The 27,604-nt window shown below is 47.5% G+C and overlaps 3 protein-coding genes across 3 annotated transcripts; 1 reads left to right on the forward strand and 2 right to left on the reverse strand.

Moving 5' to 3' along the window:
* Positions 1 to 22,127: 22,127 nt before the first annotated feature.
* On the forward strand, positions 22,128 to 23,867 carry PtA15_14A198 (uncharacterized protein; the record flags this gene model as incomplete). Its single annotated transcript, XM_053162888.1, has 3 exons — positions 22,128 to 22,313; positions 22,467 to 22,640; positions 23,301 to 23,867. 3 exons carry the CDS (start codon positions 22,128 to 22,130, stop codon positions 23,865 to 23,867), a joined length of 927 nt encoding a protein of 308 aa, XP_053026870.1.
* A 405-nt stretch (positions 23,868 to 24,272) lies between these two features.
* On the reverse strand, positions 24,273 to 24,473 carry PtA15_14A199 (uncharacterized protein; the record flags this gene model as incomplete). The annotated part of the gene is made up of 1 exon (XM_053162889.1): positions 24,273 to 24,473. One exon carries the CDS (start codon positions 24,471 to 24,473, stop codon positions 24,273 to 24,275), a length of 201 nt encoding a protein of 66 aa, XP_053026871.1.
* Positions 24,474 to 24,766: 293 nt separating this feature from the next.
* PtA15_14A200 (uncharacterized protein) lies at positions 24,767 to 26,202 on the reverse strand (the record flags this gene model as incomplete). The annotated part of the gene is made up of 2 exons (XM_053162892.1): positions 24,767 to 25,887; positions 25,974 to 26,202. 2 exons carry the CDS (start codon positions 26,200 to 26,202, stop codon positions 24,767 to 24,769), a joined length of 1,350 nt encoding a protein of 449 aa, XP_053026872.1.
* Between the last annotated feature and the right edge of the window lie 1,402 nt (positions 26,203 to 27,604).

The raw sequence follows: 27,604 nt of genomic DNA on the forward strand, positions 1-27,604 counted from the left end.
ACTCACTGTTTCTGGAAAGAATTTTGCCTGCTGTGTACCTGCCTTGGATCTTGTTGGGCATGTAGTGTGTAAAGAAGGAAGGAAAATCTCAAAGAAGCAGCTGAATAAGGTGGAAACTTGGCCAATCCCTAGGAACCCAACCAAAGTCCGCGGATTCTTAGGCGTCTGCGTTTACGTACGGATGTTTATCAAAAATTTCTCTGTAATTGCTGCGCCCCTGCGGAAACTCACACGAAAGGATGCGGACTGGGACTGGACTGAGGAATGCCAAACTGCTTTTGATAATTTCAAGAAAATAATTGGACGTGACATCACTCTAAAGAAATTGGACTATACAAATGGCGCCGGTAAAATCAAGTTGGCCGTAGATTTGAGCTCTATTGCTGCTGGTGCGGTATTAATGCAAGTTCATCAGGGAAAAGACCGCCCTGTCTTGTACGAATCCGTGGTATTTTCGCCGGTGGAATCCCGGTACTCTCAATCTAAATTGGAACTCTGTGGCGTTGCAAAAATCCTTAAAAAGCTGCAAACTCAACTCTGGGGTCAACATTTCGAATAAATGGTTGATGCAAAGAGTCTAATTGAAATGAAAAACTCACCTTCCTTGCCAAATGCGCCGATGACTCAATGGGTTTCCTTTATCCAACTCTTTTCTTACGAATTAACCCATGTACCTGGCAAGACCTTTACGATGCCAGATGGACTTTCCTGCAGACCACCGGACAGTACAGAAGACAATGAACCTGATTTTGACAAAGATGAAAAATGGATCAAGCCACACCCAGGCTTTGGCGTAAAAGAGGTCAACACTCTTAATTTGGGGGTGGAAAATCGACAATTTGAACAGGACGGAATTTGGGACCTCTTGCAGCAATATTTGTCCACATTGGAGCGACCTAGGGAATGCTCAGATGAGGAATGGAAGACCATCAAATATAAATCAGCCACTTTTTTTGTCTCAGACGATAAATTAAAACGCCGCAACAAACCTTTCCCTCAGATTGTAGTTTCTGTCCGACAGAACCAAAAATTTATTCTGGACATCTTGCATGAGCAACTTGGGCATAGGGGCGTTGAAGAAACTTTTCGGCGCTGCAAGTTACGATTCTGGTGGCCTAACATGGAGAAAAACGTTGTAGAATGGGTTCAGTCTTGCAAAGCTTGCCAAAAGAGGAGTTCCACCAAACCAATGGAGCTAAAACATGCAACCGGTAAATCTACTATATTTGGATGAGTTACTATTGACGCTGTACACATAAAAGCGGGGAAATGGAAATACTTGGTTGTGGCCCGGGATGACTTATCCGGATGGGTTGAGGCCGTTGGACTGGAAAAATTAACCGCAAAGAAAGTAGCTGCTTGGTTTCACGAAAATTGGATTCTCCGTCATGGAACACCTTGGACTGTTGCAATGTATGGCGGTCCTGAATTTGGAAAATAAGTACAAGATATGCTCAAAGCAGCTGGTTCCACAGTAAAAATCACGACACCCTACTATCCTGAAGCTAACGGAATGATAGAACACGTTCATCAGCCCCTGAAGGATGCTCTTGTAAAAATGTGCGGTACAGACGGCAAGAAATGGCGTAACTATTTACCTTTAGTGTTGTTTGCGGATCGGATTTCAACAAAGCGTACTACTGGTTACACACCATACAAATTGGTCTTTGGTCAACCGGCGGTCTTACCTATTGATTTGGAAATGGAAACTTTCTTTGGTACGGATTGGACAAAAGTAAAATCTACGGCGGACTTATTGGCGGCACGTGCAGTGCAACTCGAGCAACGGTGTGGTATACAAAATGGGAAAAATCAAAAGTTTTTCTCTCATTTGCGTAATTAGTCATAGAATGCCTCATGGTACGACCATATGGACCCCAGAAATGGAATCTACGGCCAAATTACCCCCTAGTCTCCACTGAAAGTGTAACTGTAGCCCCACTGCACTGGAAGTTAGACCCTCCGGACAACCTGTAGCACCCTGTTGACCCCTGTCACGCACCTCAAGCCACCTTTCCCTACTCCATGGTATCTCCACTGCATATATTATTTTGCCTTTGTTTTCTAGCTGCATGACATCATCCAGCACTGCCACTGCAGTCTGTGCCATTGTTCTCCGCATTCTAGAACTTTCACCTCCACTTTTGTTTGGTTTTATTGCATCACATGCCATTGTTCCCTGCATCATGCATGCACCCCTTGCATAAATTGTACACAGCGCAGGCCAGCTAAAATCCCTCACTGGGGCTGCCCTGGAGCTAAAATCCCTCACATTTGTCTATATAAGGGGCTCTCTCCCCCTCATTTGTAGCTCCTCAGTTTATTACTCATCAGTGATTCACTCACCACCTTGTACTCTCAACACTTACAACTATACTCATAACAACCCTTATATATCAATAACAAATCTTTATAAAGTGTATCGAATAAACTCATCTTGAGCATTCACTCCTATCACCTAATTAAAGCTTGCCAAGCTGAGCTTGGTGGGTCTTGTAGCTGGTAGTATAGAAGGGCAGAGCTTGCAACTCCTTCATCCCCTTCTCCATTCAGCAAAAGGGTTTCACAACCACTTTTGAGTCTTACAAGGGAGTCCCCAACGTGATTAGGATAAATTTGTTCGATCAACACCAGATTACCGATTGCAACAACTTGGAATAATGTCAAAGGATACCTACTTCTAGCGGCAAAAGGATCAAATTCTTCAACAAAATCTACAAACTCCACGGCATATTCACTTATTCTGTTGGAAAACCAGTCGAATACTAAAACATCATTTACAAAACGGATTACAAGCCTCTGAAGAGAACGTGTAACCACCAGACCTGAAAGGAGAATTTCGAAGAAAGCGGCTGATTATATACTGGAAGACGGTGTGTTGTACCAAAGGATCTGGATAATCAGATACTGCTAGAAGAAAACTCTGGAGTCCACTCGAAGGAAACAGCCAATTATATACTGAAAGACGGTTGTTGTACCAAAGAATTCAGATAATTAGGATACTGTTTGAAGAACACTCCCAGTACGGTAAAGTTATTTATATCAATTATTAAAGAAAAAGCCCCAATTAGCCCTGGTAAAGAGACCAGAGACCAGATATTATTGTTTCTTTTTCAGAGCACAGTAACCGTTAGCAAAAGATTGTGATATTACAAAACTAGGATTCAACAAGAACAAAATGAGTTTACCGTTTAGCGCACCAGATTTGGAGAATGGATTTGCTCCTCCATCAACCCCTTTTAGGAACAGACCTGCGGCCGGAACTTCAGCCTTGAATTGGAATCCGGATACAACAAACCCACCTGCACCACCCAGAAAAGACAAAGGAAAGGGAATTGACCTTCAACTCAGAGACCAATACGGAGATGAATTATCAGATTCGGATGAAACTCCTCAAAACACAAACTTACCGCAACGTAACAATACTCCACATCAACCTATATCGGGGTACGGAATTCACAACACGGAAAATATTCGAGAAACTATGTATCAACCTCAGTTTCAACAACGACAACAGCCAATTCCACCCCCACCGGTTCAACAACCACCCATTCAGCATCCACAAGCTTTTTATCCACAGTACTACCAACCCCCACAGTTCCACCAAGTCAAACCAGTCATTATTAAAGAGCCTGGACTCTTCTATGATGGCAACCAATTTATGAAGTTCTTAAAGCGTTTCGAAAGAACGGCCAACGCTTTCCAAGCAACGGATTACGATAAGGCGCTTCAGATTGGACGATTTGTGCGGACAGAGGAACTCAAGAGCGAACTCGAGGAGATGGACGGATACAATGACTGCGACTGGAAAAAATTACGGAAAGAAATGGTCAAAACATGGGGCAAATTAGATAATACTATTATGTACACCACCGATGATTTAATCAAAGTGGCAAAACAGCAAGCCAAGAACGGAGTCACAAATTATCGAGACTACAAGACCTATCTTGGGAAGTTCACCTCAATTCTCAAGTACCTTATTAAAAATGATCACATTAGCAAGGAGGAGGACGCGGCCCTGCTATTCCTAAGTGCCTTTTCAAATGAAAGTCAAAGAAGCATCAAACGGACTCTAGTCAACAAGGGACAACTTCCAAAAGCCAAGGATGGAAGCAATAAGGCACCTAAATGGGATGACCTTGTGGCAGCGGCAGAAACTGAAATCCGAATTAACGAAGGCTATGTCAATTTCTCAAGCTTTTCCGAGTCAAATCAAGCTATGCAGAAAAATCTAGAGGCTAGGAAAGGTGACGGGAAACGGCGAGAACAAATGTTACAAGAAACCCCAAATGACAAAGCAGTAGAACAGAAGTTAAATGAAGTCCAACAGGAGTTGGCATCACTTAAGCAGCAGCTTAAAAACACGGCACCAGTTTATCGAAAGGGACCAGTGGAGAGACAAGAATTTTCTCGCGAAGCGCCAAGACCATCCACCCCACTATATGAATCTACAATCTGCTACTATTGTAAACGGGAAGGGCACTCTACCGGACAATGCCCAGAATTCATTAAAGACAAGAGTCAAGGATTGGTGAAGAGAGAGGGGAAAGAGTGGTACTTACCGAATGGACAACACATTCCTTGGAACCCATCTCGGCCAATCCGTTCAGTAGTGGCAAGTGCTTCGGCAGATCCCGCCATGCAAGATGCGATTAGAAACTTAGCTGAATCAAGACAAAATAACGGAAGCACTCCCATGATGCAAAGCTCAGCTCAGACTGTCGAATGGGAACCACCTCAACTTGGTGCAGAAAACTATCTGAGAACTCATGCAATTACAAGATCTGAAGCTCAGAAAGGTCGGCGTAGCGTGAGGATCCAAGAACCAGAAAAAGACGGCATGATAGAAAGAGGACACCGGCCAATTAAAGACACATTGATCAAGATGTGCGGCAAGTCTGGAGGAAAATGGAGAGAATATCTACCTCTAGTGCTTTTTTCAGACAGGATTTTGACAAAACGTACAACAGGTTACTCACCATTTGAACTTGTTTTTGGACAAAAAGCAGTGCTACCTGTGGATCTAGAAATGGACACCTATCTAGGAATTGATTGGACGGAAATCAAAACTACAGAACAGCTGTTAGAAGCTCGAACAAAGCAATTAGAAAGGAGGGACGAAATTCTGGAAATAGCTCACAAGAAACTAATGAAAGCTAGAGAATCCTCTGTTCGGTACTGGGACCAAAAAATGGCAGCAAGACTCCGAAACCCTCTTGATCCTGGCGAACTAGTTTTAATTTACAATAAAAGCTTGGAGGACCAATGGGGAAAGCTTTTTCTTAACCGATGGAATGGTCCTTTTAGAATCACTAAACAACTACCAAAGGGGTCGTATATCTTGGAGGAATTGGATGGTGTGGAACTTAAAAGGGCTTACGCAGCTTCTCATATCAAACGCTTTTACCCACGTGGACGTGAACTTGAGGAGATCCAACAAGACGAGGATCCAGATCAACCTGATTTGTCGGATGAGGACGACACTGGTGAAAATTTGCATGAAGATTCTGATGAAGAACTGGACAACAATCTGAATTGGTGCCCATCTCCAAGTTGGGGGAGAAAACAACATTCTATTTGAGAATGTTTTTCTCCCTAGCAAAAGTATTATATTTAAAATTGAAATTTTTCTCTTTGGGTTATTCTTGAACAACACATTTTCTCTATGTTGAAGTCATTCAGAACATTAAAAACTCACTTCTCAAGCAAGGTTGAGGACAACCTGTTTAAGTTGGGGGAGGGGTGTTGGTATATATATTTCAGGCTAATAATCAAAAGATAAAAAGAGACTAGCCTACTGTACAAGAGATAAAAAGAAAAGAATAATACATTTTTTAGTTTTACCTCATATAAGTTTTTTTTATTTTTTTTTCTATTATCTATCGATTTTTTTGGTTTTGTGACGATTTTACCCCAGGAAACACGCAGCATAGGCGACTAAAAGAAAAAGCAAAGCAAAAATAATTAGTATAAAAATAATAATGCATAAAAAAAAAAAGAAAGATAGAAACTCACTTTTGGTCAATTGGCTTGACGAACAAGATGGTCGGTGGTCAGATATCGATGGGCCCAGGCCTGAAAAAGGTCAATACGTTCCATGTGGTCGAATCCATTCGGAGAAGGGTTGCGGTTAGAGAACGCAACAAAGTCCTCGACCATTCCGACATAGAAATGAAAAAGGATAGCTGGTTCAACCGTGGCGGGAGTCGTTGGGACAATACCGTGTCGGCGGGTAAGAAGCGCTTCGATTTGATGAGGGCGAAGGAAGGGAAATTCCGTTATACCATAATCACCGCGAACAGACGGCGAAGGGATGCGCGGGAAGCCCTCAATGGGTTCATTATCGTGGTCAGAAAGTTCATTGATTTCGGATCTGGGATGGGCCGGCTCGTTCTCAGTAGAAGCCAACTCATCCACCTCGATAGCCTGCTGAGTTTTGGGCTGCAATGGAAGGCCGCGAGGACGAACTGTCCAAGCGGGTAGCGGTGTCCAGGAGTCTTCAAGAGCAACTTGGTTGGACGATAAGACCTATGTAGATATACAACTCAATGGGCATCAGCACAGTTCTGCGCTGAGAAAAGAATCAAAAGAGTAACTTACCGGCGCTGGGGAACTGTCAGGGGCTCTTGGATGGAAGATGGGCGAGTCAGGGTTAGGCAAGCGATCTGGGGTTCGAGGGCAGTAGACCGGCGATCCGGCAACAGGATTAATACCCTCAGGCGGGCTAGAAGTTGGATACGGTGTTGGAGTTCTGAATCGGGGGTGAAGCCCAACCAAACCGGGAGGGATTGCCGGGGCTGCGACCTCAGCTGCAGAGGAAGTCGAGCCAAGGAGAGTTTGGACGTTCGGAGGGGCCCGATCACTGTTATTAGAACCCAAGAACTACACAAGATAGGGTCAGATGGCAGTATGGGCAAAGATGACTAAAGAAAATACCTTACCGTCTCTAAAGTCTGCATGGTTGCATCGCCAACAATGAACGGTCGAAGAGCCACCGGGGACTCAAGACAGATGTCAGACATCATCAGCGAGTTTGAGAGATAGTCACGCTGGTCCTGGGTCCAGTTCATGTGATCAAGTGAAGAATGGGTTGGCGGCTCAGCAGGCGCATCAGCACGAGGCGTCTGGCGAACACAACAATCAGTTTCCCTTGAAATAATAAAACATCAGAGATACAGGGAAAGAAAACCTACCTTGGGGAATGGCTGCCCAAGAGGGTGGTGGTTTAAGAGGTTTCGATCGAAACCCATGGTATCAAGGACCGAGGAATTCATCTACAGAAGAGAGCATCGTTAGCAAGGATGAAAGTTGAATCTGAAGAAGGGAGGACGCACCTGTTTTGCAGCAGAACTCACACGAGGACGTAAATAATAAGGGTGTGAAGGTTGGCTAGAGGAGGTAGTCATAACAGGGTCGATGGGGATTGAAGGAACTAATGCAAAAGGGTGGTTGGACGCTGAGGAGATGATGGGGAGGAAACCTGAATCAACGGAGAGAAGGCTTGTTTTATACCCTTCAGAGAGCCTATCAGCCTTGCCCGTATGGCCGGACATCACCAGGAATCAGGATGCGAGTAGACGACTTACCTGGCTGCCTGGCAACAACAAAGGCTTGAGGGCCCTGCCTCATTATTCGGATCCTTTGATCACGGCTCGGCGGGCGATGGCCGAGGTAATATAACCAAACGCACCCGTCATGAAGCCGGTCATGACCCGGACGTCCCAACCGGAGCATAACGTACTGAGTAAAGGATGAAAGGGCTTCAGCTGGAAGACAATGCAGCTGAAGCAATATAAACTTAATATAAACAAATAACATTACATACCTTATGGGCTCAGCTTTGGCTGTCCGGAAGAACGAAGCGGGGATCGAATTCCTGCAGCTCAAGGCCGCAGAAGCAAGCTCGAGTTCAATCCTGAAGGCTGGTGACGGCGGCAGGAGGCGGCGAAATCGACGGATTGGCTCTGAGGCACTGAGTGCGCCTCAAAGGAATCCGCCCCGGGAGATGGAGGAGGTGGTCGGCGAAGTTGGCTTGTGAGTTGTTTGGAGGTCGTTTGGATCGAGAAGACGCCGGAAGGTCGCGAAGTTTGGTCCCATGCAGCTCAAGACTGCAGAAGCGAGCTCGAATTCGTTCCTGAGGCTAGCGGTGGTGGAGGAGAAGACAGCTTGATGAATCGTGGGCAACGAACTATGTGTCGGGAGGATTATCTATGATCCGAGTCGGACCTCAGGTATGGTCGGAGCCAAACACAATCGGCCGGCATCGCAGACGGGGGGATCAGACAGACTGGACGGGTAGCGCGCGCCCCCAATCACTACTCGACAACAGAACGGGCGGGCGCGATCAACACAGAGCACCCGGGCCCATGGCCCGTTTACTCAGGAACAGCGTACGGGTCCCCGATCAATACTCGTTGATCCGGGCTCGCGGCTTCAAGCGCGCGCACTCTGGAGCTCTAGCGCGGCAACTACGTACAACGGCGACACGAAGTCACATGCTGCGGCGCTGCGCAACTGCGCAGCTGCGGACTGCGCGCAGCACTTTGACTCCCAGACATGAAAAATTTTCCAGCTCACAAAGCACCTCAAAAATCACAAAATCCAATTTTTGTGCAAACTTCACTCCATGGTACTCCAGCGACAAAAGAAAGCCAATATTCCAGAATTCTGGAATGACAGCTGTGCAAACTCAACTTTCAAGCTTTCAAAAATCTAAACGGGGCACTTTTTCACGGCGAATTGTCTGGGGACAGACAATAAGTTGGGGGAGAATGTGGTATACAAAATGGGAAAAATCAAAAGTTTTTCTCTCATTTGCGTAATTAGTCATAGAATGCCTCATGGTACGACCATATGGACCCCAGAAATGGAATCTACGGCCAAATTACCCCCTAGTCTCCACTGAAAGTGTAACTGTAGCCCCACTGCACTGGAAGTTAGACCCTCCGGACAACCTGTAGCACCCTGTTGACCCCTGTCACGCACCTCAAGCCACCTTTCCCTACTCCATGGTATCTCCACTGCATATATTATTTTGCCTTTGTTTTCTAGCTGCATGACATCATCCAGCACTGCCACTGCAGTCTGTGCCATTGTTCTCCGCATTCTAGAACTTTCACCTCCACTTTTGTTTGGTTTTATTGCATCACATGCCATTGTTCCCTGCATCATGCATGCACCCCTTGCATAAATTGTACACAGCGCAGGCCAGCTAAAATCCCTCACTGGGGCTGCCCTGGAGCTAAAATCCCTCACATTTGTCTATATAAGGGGCTCTCTCCCCCTCATTTGTAGCTCCTCAGTTTATTACTCATCAGTGATTCACTCACCACCTTGTACTCTCAACACTTACAACTATACTCATAACAACCCTTATATATCAATAACAAATCTTTATAAAGTGTATCGAATAAACTCATCTTGAGCATTCACTCCTATCACCTAATTAAAGCTTGCCAAGCTGAGCTTGGTGGGTCTTGTAGCTGGTAGTATAGAAGGGCAGAGCTTGCAACTCCTTCATCCCCTTCTCCATTCAGCAAAAGGGTTTCACAACCACTTTTGAGTCTTACAACGGGAGTCAGTCATTCAGCAGGCATACAAGCAAATGAAAAATTCTTGTGCGAAATCTGTTGAATTCTGGAACGAGAAGCATTCAGACAGGGGGCCTATTTCTCCGGATACGAAGGTTTTGGTTTATAACAAATCTCTTGAAAGCCAATGGGGTAAACTGTTTAAAAACCGCTGGAATGGCCCCTATAAGGTGGTTTTGCAAGAAAAATCTGGCTCTTACGTGCTTAAACAATTGGATGGCACAGAGCTCAAAAGACGGTACGCTGCGCCACAGGTTAAGGTTTATTACGACCGGGCCTGAAAACAGCTAACAAAGTAAAGAAGATAGGCGGTTGGGAGGGAAGGGAGCTCTATGTACACTATAATATCGCCAAACTCGACCGTTCCCTTCAATTCTGGACCTGCTAAACAAAAAAAAAAAAAAAAAAAAAAAAAAAAAAAAAAAAAACAAGAGATGGGGATTAGTTTGGCGGTCATATTTCTATTTTGGATATCATTCTTCACTCATTTTCCTTTTGAAAACTCATAAAATCAAGGCTTACAACTTAGATACGGTTCACCTCTGCCCGGATTGATTCCTGTTCCGCCATTTGGCGCAACATTCCCATAACTATGCGCTTGACGGCGGTCATTGGGATAGTACGGAAGGTCTGGTCGGTGAAAGGAAGGCGGTTTGGATTTTCGTGAAAGGCGCGGTTTCGGGACTGATTTGTATGGATTATTTGATTAAAGGTGTTGCTAATATGCCCCATAACGAATTCGACGCTGGACGCCCGGATGACAGAACAGACTTCAGGGCCGTACTTGGTAGGAGTATTAGGGAAATTGTCTGCGGTTTCAGAAAGTATGCGATATGGATTGCCTTGGGAACCGTTCAGCGGCATCCACTCGTCTTCGTCGGCTTCTTCATCAGCCTCCGCAGCATACAAATCATAGGGATCATCGATGGGACTTGGACGTGGATGATAGATGGGACTTCCAGGGTTCGGGAAATTATTTGGGGAGTGGTTAGGAATAAATAAAGGGCTAGGTGGCGCGGGATCTTGCGCATTGGATTCGCTAGGTACATTAATCACTTCGCCATCTACGTCAGCAGAGGAGTTAAATTCGGCGGAAGGTTCGCGCAGAGAATCATTAGAATGTACTATTTGGCCAGGTTGGAACGGTGCGACTTCGCCAGGCATCAACATAATGAAAGTAGTGTATGTTTTTTTTAGTAGGACTATGGGTCGATATATACTTCTATAGACGCGAAAGACTGGCGGATGAAGAAGCCATCGGACCGGCTCGAAGTATCGGCTTTATAGACCTGGAATCAACGGATGGAACCACGACTCGGCCCAGCTTCTAGAGTTTTAGTACGAAGACGCCCAGCCGAGAGCATCGGCTGCTTTTGGAATCAAATGAAACACGAACAGGCAAGGGTTTCCTCGCCTGCTCAACGGATTGGTACATATGAAACAAGATGCGGCGACTTTTGCGCCCGGCTTGGACCCATGAAACAAGGAGACGCCGCCGTACCCGATTCCGCTTCTCTGATAGTTCGCCTGAAAGGGACATGTTCCCTACCTGTCCTTTACTCTGCAATCATCAGCGCCCACCCCGAGCGCACTGGCGAATGGAAACTCAGTTCCCCTTGTAACCTTTCTTCAAAGATTCTAGTTCTTTCCATCCAAATTTTCCTTCGTTTACTGCTTTCGGACCGAAACCAAAAACAAGAAAACACGAGCCCAGAATGGAGTCTATGACGCCAGATCTTCTCAAAAGAATCGGTCAGCCCCCAAAGCGCACTCTTACGACCATCCGAGTGCGGAATCTTGCGCCCGGAACCAGTCTGGACGATGTAATAGCCGCTTTTAGCGACTTTGGCGAAATATTGGACTGTGTCCTCAAGCAGCGCTACCACGGACAGCTGCTACAAGTATCAGCTTTGATCCTTTTTGAATCTGAAGCGCAAGCTGCGCATGCAATACGCGAAATGGACGGCGCGGTGGCCGACGGACAGATACTGGTCGTGGAACTCAAAGCAAATAAGAACCAAGCCCAAATTACTACTACGGATGGCGCAGCGCAGGACGTCGGATCTAACGCTGCGGAGGTACCTGTCACGCAATCCCTCCTGTCACGAATCTCCTGAAAGCAACCCAGCGCGGAAATGGCAACTCTTCATTGAGATTAAACCAAGGAAAGATCATAATCTAAGTTGCCTTTAATACAAAGCTATAAAACAGTATAAAAATTATAAAAGACATAGAAAACATATTAAAATATTAAAAATACTTAAGAAAATTCTCTGCATAATATAAAATCCTAAAAAAAAAAAAAAAAATAGTACCAGCCAGGCCCCATCTTCTTCTCTTTCTCTTTCTTTCTCATTTCCTTTGCTTTTTTTTCTATTCTTTTCTTCTTTTCTCATCATCCACTATATGAAGACCGCCTCATTCTCGCTTTGGATGATGGGGACATCATCGAATTTGGGGGTGGATGTGGTGAGCCTCATCAAAAGCACCTTCACTCTCCGCAGGCTCCAGGAATCAACTATCAGGGCGACCAACCACTCAGGACAACAACACGGAACACCAGACACAGGACCCAGGTGCCTCAACATCAAACACTCCATCATCGCCAAATCCAGACATGCATCAAACATCAATCCACATTGGTCATCAACTCAACAGCCCTTTCCTTGTCTCTTGGTTTCACACTAATGCACCTACTTTGGGATTAGTACTTGTCTCATCTTCATGCATCCCTTTTGTTAATTTCTCTTACACTTCTCCTTGATTGAAGTTTTTCACTGTTTCATTTTTCCCACAACCACAAGTCAACCGCCCCCCAGATTGTCTATATAAACTGCCCCTTTGTCCACACTTTTGTCCCCCATCAGCTCGTCAGACAGTAGTTGGTCAATAGTTATATAGTCTCATAGTTACCTTATAGTCAATTACAGTAGCCATTCTGCCTTGACAATTATATCATCTTGCCTGTTCAACATCCAGTAACCATTCTGTGGGAGAGCATTACTTACTTTGCCATTTCATCACCTTACCCTGATATCTTCTTGATCTTCTGCGCCACACCTTTTCTTGAGTTTCATTACTCTATTGGTGTCCTCTACTCTTTAGCATTTCACCCGGAGGGCAGCCTTTTCACGCACTCATCCCCTCCACAGCTATCTCTATCCCACGGAGTAGTCCCCACACCGGCATGTCCAACAACTCCTCTAGCCAACCTATCCAAGAAGTTCTGTGATATGGTGGTCCAACAAGAGGTTGGACTTGCCTGTCCAAGCAGATGGGCCGATTGGTGATGGCCATGTCCAAGAACTGCTTGGACAGGCCGCTCCAAGGACTTGTTGGACCTACCAGTCCAAACAGACAATTCAGGTGGTGCCAGTACCTAGTCTGACCTGCTTGCCGAGGTCTTTGGCGAGCAAGGAACATGTACATATGTACTGACACAAGGAAAACTCCTGGGCCAGCGGAGCATCCGGTTCAAGGTCCGTTCCTGGAGCTGTAGTCCAGCTGTCCTGGCCTGTGTCACAGACATCTTGCCCCTGCCCACCCACTCTGGCTGGCTACTTGGTCAGAGATGCACTTATTCTTATATGTGCACCCCTTTCTAGATAACTCCGGGTTTGTATGGTTACCAGCGCTGGGTTTCCACAACATACAAACCTCTTCAGCGCTCTGCTTTGAGCCTGATATGATCTGTCTAGTCTACGTAGTTTTCAGCCGCTCCACTTGCACACAGCAAAACTCCACAAGTAAGTAAGATTTGGGTGGTAAAGACTCTCTGTGGTGTAGCAATATGAAAAAGCTCTGCAAGTATAGCTCTAACTACAATAATACCGTAAGATGAGTAGTATGTAGATTGGAGGACTTCCCATTTGATCTGGGACCCTTGCAGATGTCAATCTAGACCCAAAAAGTCTAGATTTTTGCAGGGAAATCTAGCTTTATGGGGTCGAGATCACTTCTGGGAGACCCGCAGATTCCAATGGGAAGTCCTCCATTGATAGATAAAGAAGTGAGAGAAAAGCCCCCCAAAAAGGTCCCTGTTCCTCCACTACCTCTTCCCGCATAAATCCGCTCGCATCCTTCCTTTCCCGCACCCGCCAAACTCCGCATGCATCACTTCCCAGCCTAGAACATCTCCGATGCTTGTTCTCCCGCACCCTCTGACTAGCCTCTGACCCCAGTCTCTACCTGGCGCGTCCTCCCCAACGCCATCCGCTTCCGCTGCCCCAGTTCACCTGGTGCCGGTCCACACTATTCAGTCTGTATGTGACTCCCGCCAAAGTCCTACTCCAACCGTTCCGCTAAGTCCGTGCACCCAGAGCATGGCTTGAACCCGGGTTCCCTCGTCCCTGTGACAAGTCACGGGTCCCCCAGCTCCCTATTTGCCGACTTTCCGCATGCTTTCTGAGCAGTAGATTCAAGGTTCCACTCAGCCTACATATGAGACGCTAAGCACACCTGCTTATCCTCTTGTTTGGATATGTAGACTGAGCATTTGCTCAGCCACCCCACTGCATTCCCGCTCATGCTGCGGTGAGGGGAAATTCTACGCGGCTAGCCTATATAAATCACCACAACGACTGGATGATACCGGCCATCAAGGAAAATGTGTACTTGCCCTGATGGCTGGTACAACTTGTTCATCAAACTAAGTGTGTAATCCCTTTGATGGTTGGTCTAACCCGGCCATCAAAGGGAGTGTTGAGATTTTGACTGAGTACCGCAGCACGAGGAAGCAAAAGATGATCCAGTGGGCTCGAGAGAGGGCAGTGAGGGTTGAGGGCTCACCGGATTGGCTCAGGATGGAGGCGCGGGAAAAATGAGGAAGAACCAATGGTGTTGATTGCAAGTGGTAGGCTATGTTTATGTAGACTACATGAATGGATCAAATTCTGGTTGAGAAGGAAAATGAATATGTAGAAATGAATAGAAGGATCTCGAACTCTTAGAGATATCACAAATGAAACAGAACTGTCACTTGCAGAGCGCGTGCACATCAGAGAATAAGGAACATTGGGAAAGATCAATAGTCTAATCTCGGCAGGGAACAATGTCACATGGCAAGTACGGAAAAACAATCATGACAAAAACATACCAGATAATAGGAAGTGTGTGAGCATAAGAAGTGAGAGAAGGGAATCAGAAGGAATCACTTGAGTGAGGAAAGGAAAGGGAATAGGAGGCAGAAGGCAATATGAGGAGGACAAGAGGACAAAAACTCAACAGGGAGCACAGAGTCCCTTTGATGGCCAATTTTTACTGTCCATTGAAGGGTAAGTTTACTCCCTCTGATGGCAGGGTTAGACCAACCATCTAAGAGAGTACACACCCCCTTGGATGATTGGCACAACTTGGCCATTGAAGGGAGATCCCCTTTGACGGCTGAGTTGTACCAGCCATCAAGAGGAGTCCACAATCCCATTGATGGCTGTCTTGTATCAGCCATTGGAGGGAGTACACACCCCTTTCAGTGGCTGGTACAGCTTGACTATCAAAGGTGTTGGAATACCATTCCCTCTCTTAAGAGGAGTACCTGCGGTGAGTAGTACTCTGTACACTCACTAGAGAAAACCCCATATTGAATATTCTTATTCTTTATGTTAAAACTGTGACAGGTAACCTGCACAAGCCAGATCACAAAAAGCTTTGCGCTGTTGTGCAAAGCAATGACGTAGACCACGTTATCAACCAAAACCATAGTGATTCGCTATCACTAAGCTCAAAGTCAGTCGCTTCAGATCAAAGCTCAGACTGTTGAAAAACTCTAATGTTTTTCATCTTTCTGCAAACACTTTAGATCTTGCAACAACAAATCAGAACCAATCAATCAAAAAGAAAGCAAAGGCTTATCAATTAAATTGTAAGTACTTACTATTCAATTGTTCATAATCAAGCAACAAGTTATTGACTTCTTGTCTTAACTTATTAGTTCGAATCTCATTGATTGAATAAGCGCATTCAACTCTACTATTGTTCTATTGAACAAAGAGTAAAAAGCTTTACTCAATTATAGTTAGTAAACTATTAAATCGCAAAAGTAAAGTTTTTCCTATCTTTAATCAGATCGATCTCTTCTTAAGATCGTTAGCTATTGATACTGACATGTGTTCAACGTCTTAAACACAAAATAGTTTCTTCTAGTATTGCTACTAGAATTTATCTGAGCATTCAGCTCGCTAACAGGCCCTAAGCAAGATAATTGACTAGCAGATTTCATCTGCCTTCAGGTACAATTTATCTTTAGTTAAAAGACTTATTGTATTTACTCTAGATGTTTATATTTACTTATCAAGAAATATATCTTCAGTTTTCACACTTCTCTCAAAAGGGAGTGTGTACTCCTCTCGATGGCAGGATTATACCAACCATTGGGGGGCACACTCCTTCAATGGCCGGTGCAACCCAGCCATTGAAGGAGTTTCCCTGTGATAGCTGAGTTGGGCAATGAGGCTATACATCCTTGTTGCCCAACCACAAACTTCTACCCTCTGAAGGCTGGGGCTTGTTAAATATCAAACTGAAGAATTGCAATTTTATCAGACAAAAAGAAAATAAAAGACAAAACAAAAAGAACAAAAAGATAGAAGAAAGTACCTGAAGGCAAACACGACAAAGAGAAGAGCATGACAAAATAGATTTGAGGAGAGGAAGACAGAAGAGCAGACTAAAAATAAAAAGGTCAACAGGAGAGCTCAGAAGTAGAAAAAAGGGTTTTGGAACATACAACCAAGAGATGTGTTTGAGGGAGAGATGAAGAATCTTGAGGCTTTGTCAAGTTTTGAAGACGGATTTTTGAAGGTCTTTGGGAGGAACGAACAGTCCGGACGGCAATGTGAATAAGGCAGTTGAGACTGTGAAGTGATATATCGAAAATGAGTTGAGTGAGTTCCCCAAGAGAAGGAAACAAGGCAAGAGAGAAGTCAGGTTTAAATATTCAGGAGTGTTGGAGCTTGCGGGTGAGAAGAGTTGAGTGAATCAAGAAGTCGAGATGAGCGGTTGTGAAGTTGATGATTAGCGTTTGTTGGTTTGAGCGTAAGAGGCGAGCTTGGGAGTCTGAGGGACTAGAGGAATAAGAGATGATTATGTAATGGTTGAGTGACATCCGCAAGACCAGAGAAAATCTTAAGCTGACGCAAGAGCTTGACTCTCAACAGGGCTGTCATCTGGTCCACAGCAAGGTTTGGCCAAACGTTGCGGCGGACAAGTGCACCACTTTTGAGCATTGATCAAGGCATACCCCTTTCTGGGGGCACATCTACACCCGTGCTTTAAGAATCAAAAGTGGTTGTGTAACCCTTTTGCTGAATGGAGAAGGGGATGATGGAGGTGCAAACTCTGCCCTTCTATACTATCAGATAACAAGACCCACCAAGATAAGCTTGGCAAGTTTTAATCAAGTGATAGGTCTGGTCTGATTCCAGATGAAGTTGTTTGATGACAGGTATGTGAGAATTGAGAGTGATTTCAGTGGTTATTTGCAAATATAAGGGTTGTAGTAATTTATGGTGGTGATGGTAAGTGTGAAGGTGGTGTGTAAATAATTGGTGAGTACTGAGCTGGGGAGCTGACAACTGGGGATGAGAGAGCTCCTTATATAGAAAAATGTGAGGGATTTTAGCTGAAAGGGGACTCCTGGTTGAGGGATTTTAGCTGGCCTGAACAGGGGTTTGAGGGATTTTAGCTAGTGGGAGTAGATGCAAGTGATTTCATGATATGTCAGGGGTACATCAATGATGTCAGAAGAATGCAGTAGGGCTGCATGAAGGCTGTGTAAAGTGACAGTAGACTGCATAAGTTGAAAGGTGGATGCAGGGGGTGCGTAAATGAAGTCTGAGGCCGCAGAGTCAGTGTGGATGATGTCATAATATGGAATATGGAATATAGAAGAGTACTTGATAATATGTCATGACTGTAGTCTGATTGGGAGATTTATGTTTGTATCCTGTGATGTGTATAAGCATAATGCTATGATCCTTGACTTGAGGCTTGTGACAGGTTGGTGACTGGGTATGTTGAACATGTGATGGGTGTCCAGTAGTCCAAAGAGGTGTAACTCCCTATCCAGCGGGGCTCCAGTTCCAGTGGTGATTAGGAATGAAATTGATCGTAGAATCCATTCCTGGGGTCCGTTTGATGGGATCTTGAGGCCTAGTATGGGTAATTATATGTATTAGAAAAAAAACTTTTGATTTTTCACTTTTCTGTCTACCACAACACCCTTCAAAAAAGGGTGACTGGCCTGCCTGAAGGGAATCCCTTCAAAGGGGCAATTCACCCTTCCATATCAAAAATTTTGTGTCTGTTTTACTGCCAACCTTTGCCTCCCTCATGACCTTGGAGTTGTAGCAGGGAGTGCATTGGGCCATAATCCCAAATTATACAATATTAGACCGTTTTTTGTTCAACAAAGAGTAGGAATTTCTTTACTTTACAATAATTGCCAGGTCTCTGTTGCAAGCATTAGGTTTCCTATGCACTCAGATCTGGCAGGTGCTTGCAACACCCACAATTAGGCTGAATGAGGAAGGCCCAATCAGTAATAACAACCACAGTACAAATTTGGTTCTGAGCAAATGTGACTACAAGATGGCAAACCAAACGGTGTTCTTCCAAACTGTTTTCCATATGCCAAGAATGGGACTTGGCTTTCATTTTGGGGAAAATATTAACAGCACTTAGTTTGAGTTATTCCCAAAGACTTGCATGGTACAAAATACAAAGCAACTAATCAGATGATAAAGATAATCATATGGGTATCAGAGAGTGAAAGAGTCTTGCTTGAGCTTGACTTGAAATGGCTTCAACACCGCAATGCCTCAAACACATCAAGAACTGAAGAAAAGTAGATTTTGATTTGATTTAATTTGGGAAAGGGATGACCTTCTAACATTTTTGAGGCTTACTTGGCCACAGGCTCATCTGTGGTCACATTGAGATTGATCAGACCTTTAACATATACAATTATGATGGGTTAAGGGTAAAAATCACATCAGGAGGAGTCACTCATGATTTCAGACTGAAATACAAATAAATTCAGCAAACTGCTCCCCCAGGCATCAGTGTGACTTGAGCATGAGATACACATGAGTTGAAGTTGAAATTAGTACTGGCATTGGACTGATATCAGACAATTCCAATGACCAAATTACAGCCTGGCACTCTCTGGAGAGTGTGACCATTCCCCCCCCCCTCCCTGGTGAATAGCGCAGCGCACTTTTTTTAGCTGTAGCTTAGCGCTTTTGTGCTAATTTATGGCTAAAAAACACAAAAGCTATGGTGTGGTATTTATTCCTGCATTTCTATGCAGAGTAGAGATTGCCCGTGGGTACCCGCCAGGGCCAGCGGGTACCCGCCCACGGGTGCCGTGTGCGGGTCCGTGTATTAGCACTGTTCACGTAAGAAATCTATGACCATGGTGAGAGATATACATCAGAATACTTTCCCAGCCAAATTGGCTGGCACAATGGGATAAACTTTATTTCAATCTTGCTGATGTTTAGCTTACGTGAAGAGTGCTATTGCAATTTTGGAGAAAATGCTGTGGGTACCCGTGTCCATGGCGGGTACCCGTCACAAAAGGTTGTCCCCCCAATTGCTCCCGGAGGGCCCCGCCACCGGCTCAAGTCCTTCAACTGGGCCCGATTGGTCGCCGTGGGCCCGCTGTTTACTGGCGGCGGTTCCAATTCACGCGGGGTAGTCCCGCTGTGTATACAAACACCTTCTCGCCAAGAGCCCCTCGGCGGGTAGGTGCAAGTATATCTGCTCGCCAAGAGCCCCTCGGCGGGTAGTAGCAAGTATACCTGCTCGCCGAGAGCCCCTCGGCGGGTAGGTGCAAGTATACCTGCTCGCCAAGAGCCCCTCGGCGGGCAGGTGTATGTATACCTGCTTGCCGAGAGGCTCTCGGCGAGGTGGGATCTGTATGACTGCTCGCCGAGGATTTCTCTTGGCAAGCAGGTATACATGCACCTGCCCGCCGAGGGGCTCTTGGTGAGCAGGCTCAGCGAGCAGGTGTTTGTATATTTACTCGAAAAACAACCTGATCAAACCCGGTTTTCTCAGGAAATGGAAGGATGGTATCCAGGAGGAAAAAAAAAACAAGGCTCAAAGACAAAAGGTAAAAAAAGTGTTGCAACTAGAGCTTGATTTGTTTTCAAAAAATTTATATAACAGCGAGGAATTTCATAAAAGTGCCTGAAAAATCATAAAAATAGTGGCGGGTACCCGTGATACCCGCCGCGGGTACCGCCGGTACCCGCACAACGGGTGCTGGGTCCGTGTCCGGGTGTCTGATTTTTCCCAAAATTACCGCGGGTACCCAGGTCTAATCAGCGATCTCTAATGCAGAGAAATATAAAAAAAATACTTTTCTTCTTTATACATAAAAGATATTGTAATGGACTTTTCACACAAAATAACCTACAGTCACCCACTGGAATGGCCCCTCTATCTCCACCGGTTTAGGAGTTACACAGATTTCAACCTGTCATGGAGAATGTTTCTCTTGCTTATTGTTCTTCAAGCTCACTTGGTATTACATATGCATAATTTTTGCTTGTATTTATAATTAGGGTAGGTCCCTTTGAGGCTGTGCTCCTGTCAAACTATATGTTGTAGGGATGTACCCCATTAGCTATTTAGCCCACCAAATCCTGTTTCCCTGGAGCTAAAATCCCTCACCCATGGGTATAAAAGGAGGCCTCTCTCCAGCCATTTGTTCCTCATGCTGGCAATTCCTCCCCCACATCACACCATATCACTCCTCATCACACCAAATTATATACTACCTACAATTTCATATTATTACCCTTACAAGTGAAATTAAAAGTCTAACACATGCTTCTTGGCATCAATATGACAAGTGCCTAGTGCCAGTACCCTGTCCTTGGTTCCAATCCTGGTTGAAGCATAGTGCTCCCACGCCCTTCACGCCTCACCTGAGCCAACCCGGGTTCCATCCTGGCTCTTGTCATTGATACCAATACCTCACCCAACCTCAGTTCAATCCCCCCTCTTCACATCTTCATCACCAACACTCATTAGTACTCTATACTCTATACACATATTGATCGAACAACTCCATCCTGAACCAACCAATCCTATCACGTGATTAAAACTTGCCAAGCTTACCTTGGTGGGTCTTGTCAACAAAGGGTAGTTACGTTACGTTGCGTTATCCGCGTGATTTTGGTAACGTAACTACCCCCGTTATCCGGGCCCCCCCGTTACTTTACTAGTAACGGGGTCATTTCAGGCCCCGCGCGTAACGTAACGGGCCTAATTTTTGAGGCCTGTTATTGCGTTATCCCCTGGATAACGCGATAACTGACCATTTAAGGCTTTTTTAGCCTCATTTTTTGCCCGTTCTCAGGGGCTCCGCGCGCCTGGATAACGTAACAAGAATAAAAAAAAAGGGCTTAATATGGTGTGCTAACGTAATTGCACCGCCGTTACGCGTAACGCGTAGATAACGGCAAAAATTCCGTTACGTTACCGTTATCTACGCATTACGCGTAGCGTAACTACCCTTTGTTGGTCTTGTTATCTGGTAGTTAGAAGTGCAGAGCTTGCAACTGCACCATCCCCTTCTCCATTCAGCAAAAAGGTTTCACAACCACTTTTGAGTCTTACAACGGGCTTGGCCCAAAAAGCGCAAGCATAGCCAAAATAAGCTAAAAATTAGCACAGCATAGCCATGCCAAAAAGCGCTGTGCTGCGCTTTCTGTAGTAAAAGCCATTCAATGTTGCAACCAGGCAAAAAAAAAAATTCTTTTCAAAAATAAAGTGCATGTACCCGCAGGTACCCGTCTTTTGCACCCGGGTCACCACCCACGGATGCCGGGTGTGGGTGTCCCAAATCCTGGAAAGTTGAGGTGGGTACCCAGGTGCAAAGTGACATCTCTAGTCACCACAATGTCCTGGAGATGTTAGATGGCTTCAGCCTGCCATGAGGCTGGACAAAGTGGAAGGCTGCCATGATTGCCTATGGTGGTGGTGCAGTTTGCTGTGCTGGATCTGGTTCCCTTTGCAGGTTCAAGATTGGGCAGCAAAAGGTGGAGTTGCCTCTCCTGTGGTGTGGGAGCATATCCAGCTGCACTGGTCTTGTCAAAAGCACCCATTTATGGGGTGGAGGAGCTCTGCAGTTCCTACTCTCAAGCCTTCTCCTGCTTGGGCCACTTCCTGTGCTACCTGGGACCCCTGGCAGATGCCAGTTTTTAGACCCAAAAAAGTCTAGATTTTTGCAGGGGAAATGTGGCTTTTTTGGGCTCTAGATCACTTCTGGGAGGCCTGCAGATTTTGACAGGTAGTAGATGACTTCCTGTCAAGTCTGGGAGCCTCCTAGAACTCTATTTGCACAGAATTTTCAGCATCAAGGAGAATGTTTTCCCAAGCCTGTTGTTGATTGCTTTCATGTGTGTCCTGTTTGTAGTTCTGGTGGGTGTCTTAATTTAGGAGTTGTTGGGGCATCTAGAGCTCTCTAAATGCTGATGGGAAGTCATCCAGTGGCAGTTGGCAAGTAACACCTCTGGATTGACCAACATGTCATTTTACTACAGCCACTGGAGCTTCCTGAAGAAGTGGTTGTTTGAGGATATGCTTGTATGCTGGGACGGCTTAGTTGAGTTTGCACCCGGGATGATGAGCCAGCCAGCCAGCAACGGCCTCTTCGCCTCGCGCTTCCTCGACGAGATCCTCATCCGCCAGACAGCCAGCCAGAACGGACTGGTCAAGAAACTCAGCCTCAGCCAGCTCGAAGCGAAGCTCAGCAGGAAACGACACCAGCAACAGCAGCCGAACGAAGAAGAAGAAGAAGAAGAAGAAGAAGAAGAAGAAGACGAAGAACGACGGCCAGAAGAAGAGCAAGAAGAAGAAGACCAGCTCATCCACCAGCTGCTCCAGCTCGACGACTCCACCATCATCCCCCTCACAGCCAAACAGCTCCAGGCACTCGGCCGCATCGACCACCACCAGAACATCCAGCCGAGCCCAGAAACCCTGGACAGCCAACAGCACCAGCAGCCCGAGCCAGCCCCGCCGCCGAGCACGAAGAGAGCGAGAGCAAAGAATGCGCCCCACCAAGCGAGCCCCAGCCAGCCCAGCCCAGCAGCCGGCTCGCCGATCTCGAGTGCGACGATCTTCCAGAAGAACCAGATCCTAGACTGGTACCACTCCAACGGGAGGAACCAGACCAAGACGGCCAAGCACTTCCAGACGATCTACCCCGAGCTGCGCATCAAGCAGCCCCTGATCTCCGCCTGGCTCAAGAACGAGGAGTCGATCCGGGCCAAGAAACACTTCGTGAATGCGAGCGTCAAGCGGATGCGGATGATCCAGTACCCCAACGTGGACGAGCTGCTCGGCCAATGGGCCCAGCAGACCCTCCGCGACGGCCATCTCCATCTCTCCGACCAGCTCCTCCGCGACAAATGGAAGGAGTTCGCAAGCAGAGAGAAGATCCCCCCCGAGGACTGGCTCACCCTCTCCCACGGCTGGCTGGCCTCCTTCAAGGCCCGCAAAGGCCTCAAACTGCCCCAGCAACAACAACAACAACAACAACAACAACAACAACAACAACAACAACAACAACAACAACAACAACAACAACAACAACAACAACAACAACAACAACAACAACAACAACAACAACAACAACAACAACAACAACAACAGCAACAACCTCATCATCATCATCATCATCATCATCAGACGGAGGGACCCCGGACCAGCCTCGCCGAGCCGACCAACAACCTCATCAGAGTCCCCTCCTCCTCCTCCTCCTCGGCCGCCGACTTCTCGCTCCTCCACCACCACCACCACCATCACCAGCAAGACATCTCCATCCCCGCGCTGCCCGAGCCCTCCAACCACACCCACGCCCTCGCCATCCTCCCCTTCTCGTCCCCCGCATCCGCCTCTGGCCCCGGCCCCGCCCCGCCCGCCTTCCCCGTCCATCCGCCCGTCGAGCCCGCCCCGCCCGCCGTCCTCCTCCACCACCCATCCTCCTCCACCCCGCACCCGCTCGCATCGCCCCTGCTCTTCCCCCTCCCCTCCTCCTCCTCCGCTGCTGCCCCGCCCCCGCCGACCATCAACCAGGCCATCCACTCCATCCAGCTCCTCCTCAACTACCTCCCCTCCACTACCACCATCACTAACCACGAAACTAAACTCACCTTCTCCCTCATCAACGACCTCGACACCTACCGCCTCTACCTCCTCAAGAAAATCAACCCCCCCGCCGAGCCCCCCGCCCAACGCCAGCCCGACCCCCCCTCCTCCTAGCCCTCCCCGCCTTTCTTCTCGAGCGCTTGTCGGCTTCTTCGTGGCGTCTTCGAGGGGCACTCTTTCGCATCCTTGTCTGGCTCTTTTTCGCCTGCTACGCAATACACACCCAATCAAGAATAAAAGAACATGAACCGGGCCCGTACATACATGCCTCACATGATGTTGTCTCTCGCCGCCCTACTATCTTAACCCCTGTTTCCTTAACACAGCTTTACATGTATCCTCACCCCATGTGCATCTCTCGGCTCTTTCCCGATCCACTCCATACACACATACACACATTTTTTGCAGTAAACCATGTATCTCCCTCTCGAGAGCGGAGAGAGAGGGGGGAGGGGTTCCGAACACTTCTCCTTCCCGACAGCGTGTCCATTCCGTGCCCCATTTGACCTGAGCCCTGCTCTAAACGAGGAGACAGTACTGGGGGCTCGCTCGACACAGGGCCAGTGCGGGGAGCAAAAGACCGGCATTGCATTGTCGATTGTCTGGTACTACAGCTGCCACGGCGTGCGTGGACAGGGGTGGCGGAGCAGGGGCAGCGACGAGCCAGGTCGCCCAGCTCGTCGGGACAGCCTTTGGCTGGTGCGGATGCGCGCGGGCCATCCGCTTCTTAACCGACGTGCGATATCTTGCGGCAGCAAAGAACACAAAACAAGAACGCATTCGGGATTATTTTTAGGGTACATGAGGGTGGGAAGGAAGCCGTCCAAGAAGAGTAGTGTAAAAGTAGAAGTCTTGCTAGTTTTTTTTTTCAGACTAGAGATATTAGAGTATGCAAAACAATCAAGTAGGAGCCAAGCTGTCTCCCAGAACTTAAATGAGCAGGCGTTGGCCGGGCTAATGATTCCCGGACGTTTTGGTAATCAAGGTGGCAGAAAAGGTTCCCCGAGAGTTGATCATTCACTGTGGTCACTATCGTCGGTTTCCCACTGGTCGGCGTCGTTGAACCCGCAACAGTCGAGACACCTCTCGACGGCCAGATCGAAATGGGACTCCCAATCGCGACACCACCGTCGGCCGGCGTCTACTTCAGCCGGCTCGACGCGCATGGCTGCTAGAGAGTCGAAGTGCCTCTCGAGGAGCGGCAGGATTTTCTTGACCCGGTGCGCATTCACCCGCAAGCAGTGTCCGCCATGTGTGCGACGGACCTGCAAGGTCAGCTGGGCAAACACGCGCAGATCGGAGTCCATCCGGTCCGTCGTCGCGTAGATCTCGTTCAACTCTTCGAGCGTCATTCGGGCCGTCAGACTGTCGCTGTTGGTCGGCCTCGAGAGCTTGTTCAGCAGCAAGCGGGCGAGCCGGAAGACCGGCAGGGCGGCCTCGACGTACAGGACTTCGTGCGCAGCCATCCGTTCTCGGGGACACCATTGGTCGATCTCGAGATGCTTCTGGTCCTCGAGCCCTTCGAGCGGGTTGGTGGTCCTCACCTTGCGGGGCTTGAGACACTTCACCAGCGCGTGGTTCAGGACTTCGATCTCCCGCACGGACCATCGCCACTTGGCCTGCATGGCCAGTCGCGGCGAGTCGATGTCGCGGATCATCTGGTCGATCAGCTCGAGGAGGGAGTGGACGCTTTTCTGGTCTTTGACGGGCACGTAGCCGGCTTGGAGAGGCTTGGAGTATGATTCGAACAAGTCGGCAATCGAGTCCCGGACGTGGTCGACGCCCCACGGGAGGTCGGGGTAGTAGTAGAGTGGCAAGTCGACCAGAGCCTCCTCGGAGCCCTTGTGCTCCGACGGCTCCCACGTCAAGCACACCGAGATCTTGAGCTGGGTTGCATCGATGCAGATCTGGTGTAGGTGCTGGCTGGCCGCGCGGAGGAGCGTGTCTGTCTTCAGCTTCCTGGGATGCATGACGTGGCAAAGCTCGACGATCCGGCGACGCAGGCGGGGCAGAAGGTCGCGCTCGATCCGGAAAGGCGCCTGGTTGCGGTAGTGCTCCTTGTCGTCCCACCAGTGCGTCGACCGGCCCTCCTGGAGCAGCGGGACCAGCGTCGCGAAGACCCGCACCAGGAAATCTGCCCCCAGATCCATGAGAGAACGGGGTCAGCGGGTGGTTTGGCCGCTGTTGATAAAAGTCTGCAGAGCTGTCCGGCGGGCCTACCCTTGAGAAGCTCGCTCCGTCGGCGCCCCTCGGCTTTCGACCTGGCCAGGATCGCCAAGGCTTCGGGCAGAGGATCGAACGCGGCCGCGGTCCCGAAGCTAAAAAGACTCTGGAGATGCAGCAGCCCGTCTTCCCGGACCTGGTCGACCGGCCGGGTGAACAGGCCTGCCGCATGGGCCGCCGCGATCGGATCGGTCGGGGGCCGTGGTGCTCTTCTGCCGCCGGCCATCTTCGGAAACAATCGGCTGGCCTGGATAGTCCAAGGTTGTGTGACCCTGGAAAGCCCCTATACACATCGGGGGCACCGGGGAGTCGGGCTGATTCCGGACTGGGCGCGATGACGCAGAAGCACGCCTTCTTTGTTTCCAAAACTCATCCAAACATCTTCATAGAACTTGTAATGAGTAGCCAAGAAGCGGATCCGCTACATTCTACAACTTTTCTTTGATTTTTAACCAACTTGCTGCCATCGCAGGAATTGGAGTCTCAGTCTTGTCCCACGCAGAGGCATGCATTTTGCAGCCCCGCGCCGCCAGAAAAACTTGTCAAGTGATGGACTTGGGGCACCCTTTTTGGAAGGAAGTTGCAGAAAGGGGGTCACAAAAATTGGGGAGGAGAAAGGCAGTATGAATGCCTCTTCTGTCATCTTATCTGTGCCAATCTACCTAGTGTGGTTAAAATGTCATTCAAGTTTTTAGCTTTTCTCTGCCAAATGCAAAAACCTTGTCAGGCCAAAACTCCCCACTCATTCCTCAGTCCCACATTTGTATCTTTGCCCCCAGGAGGGACTTGATTTTTGGCTGATTCATACATTTCATTCAAGGTAAGTTCCCCCTGGGGGTTTGAAAGGCCCTGATGAAAAGCATGGATCTGAACTTTTTAGCTGATTTACCTGAAATTCATGCATTAGGAGGTTTCAAACCACAAGATTTGGGCTTGCACATCTTATTTTCAAGAATACTTTCCCCTTTCAAGACTTTCCAGAACATGCTCAAGTTTGAGCACCTCAAAATTCTCCTGCAAGTTGGTGTTTTCAGGACCTTGAAGCTTTTAAAAATATTCAACCTTAAGTTTGGGTTTGTGATCCTCCACCCCCTGAATCCTTGAATAAACCCACCAGGCCCTAATCCCCTGCATTGTCTCTGCCCAGTGTGCCTGGCAGAGGGTCAGCTCCTATCTAAGTACAGCTGGTACCTGCCCAGGCTGCACCAGGTGCAATACCAGGTGTTTTTTTTTTTGGTAAAACAAAATGACCCATTACCTGGACCTGCTGCAGTTACCCGGGTCCTGAATCTGATTTGAATCTCTAATTTGGGCTGGAGGAGAGCTCATGGGAGCATGAGGCAAACCTGAAGAATTGGGGAGACCTACTGGCCAACATCAACAAGAAATTCCCAGAGGTAGTGGCCAAGCATTGGCAGAAACACAGAAGAAAGTGAGAGGGAAAGCTTTTTCCCACTGGGGTTTTTAATTTTGCCCAGTGAAAGAATGCAGAGCCAAAAGAGGAGGGTTTTTTTCATTACTTAATTAAACCAGAAAAGGGTGACGCTTGGGCATTAAAGGGGGATAATGTTATGAGCTGTAGAGAAGATTTCTCTATTTATCTAGTCTGTAATACAGTCGCGCGCGGC

This window comes from Puccinia triticina, chromosome 14A, assembly GCF_026914185.1.
Source record: "Puccinia triticina chromosome 14A, complete sequence".
NCBI lineage: Eukaryota > Fungi > Basidiomycota > Pucciniomycetes > Pucciniales > Pucciniaceae > Puccinia > Puccinia triticina.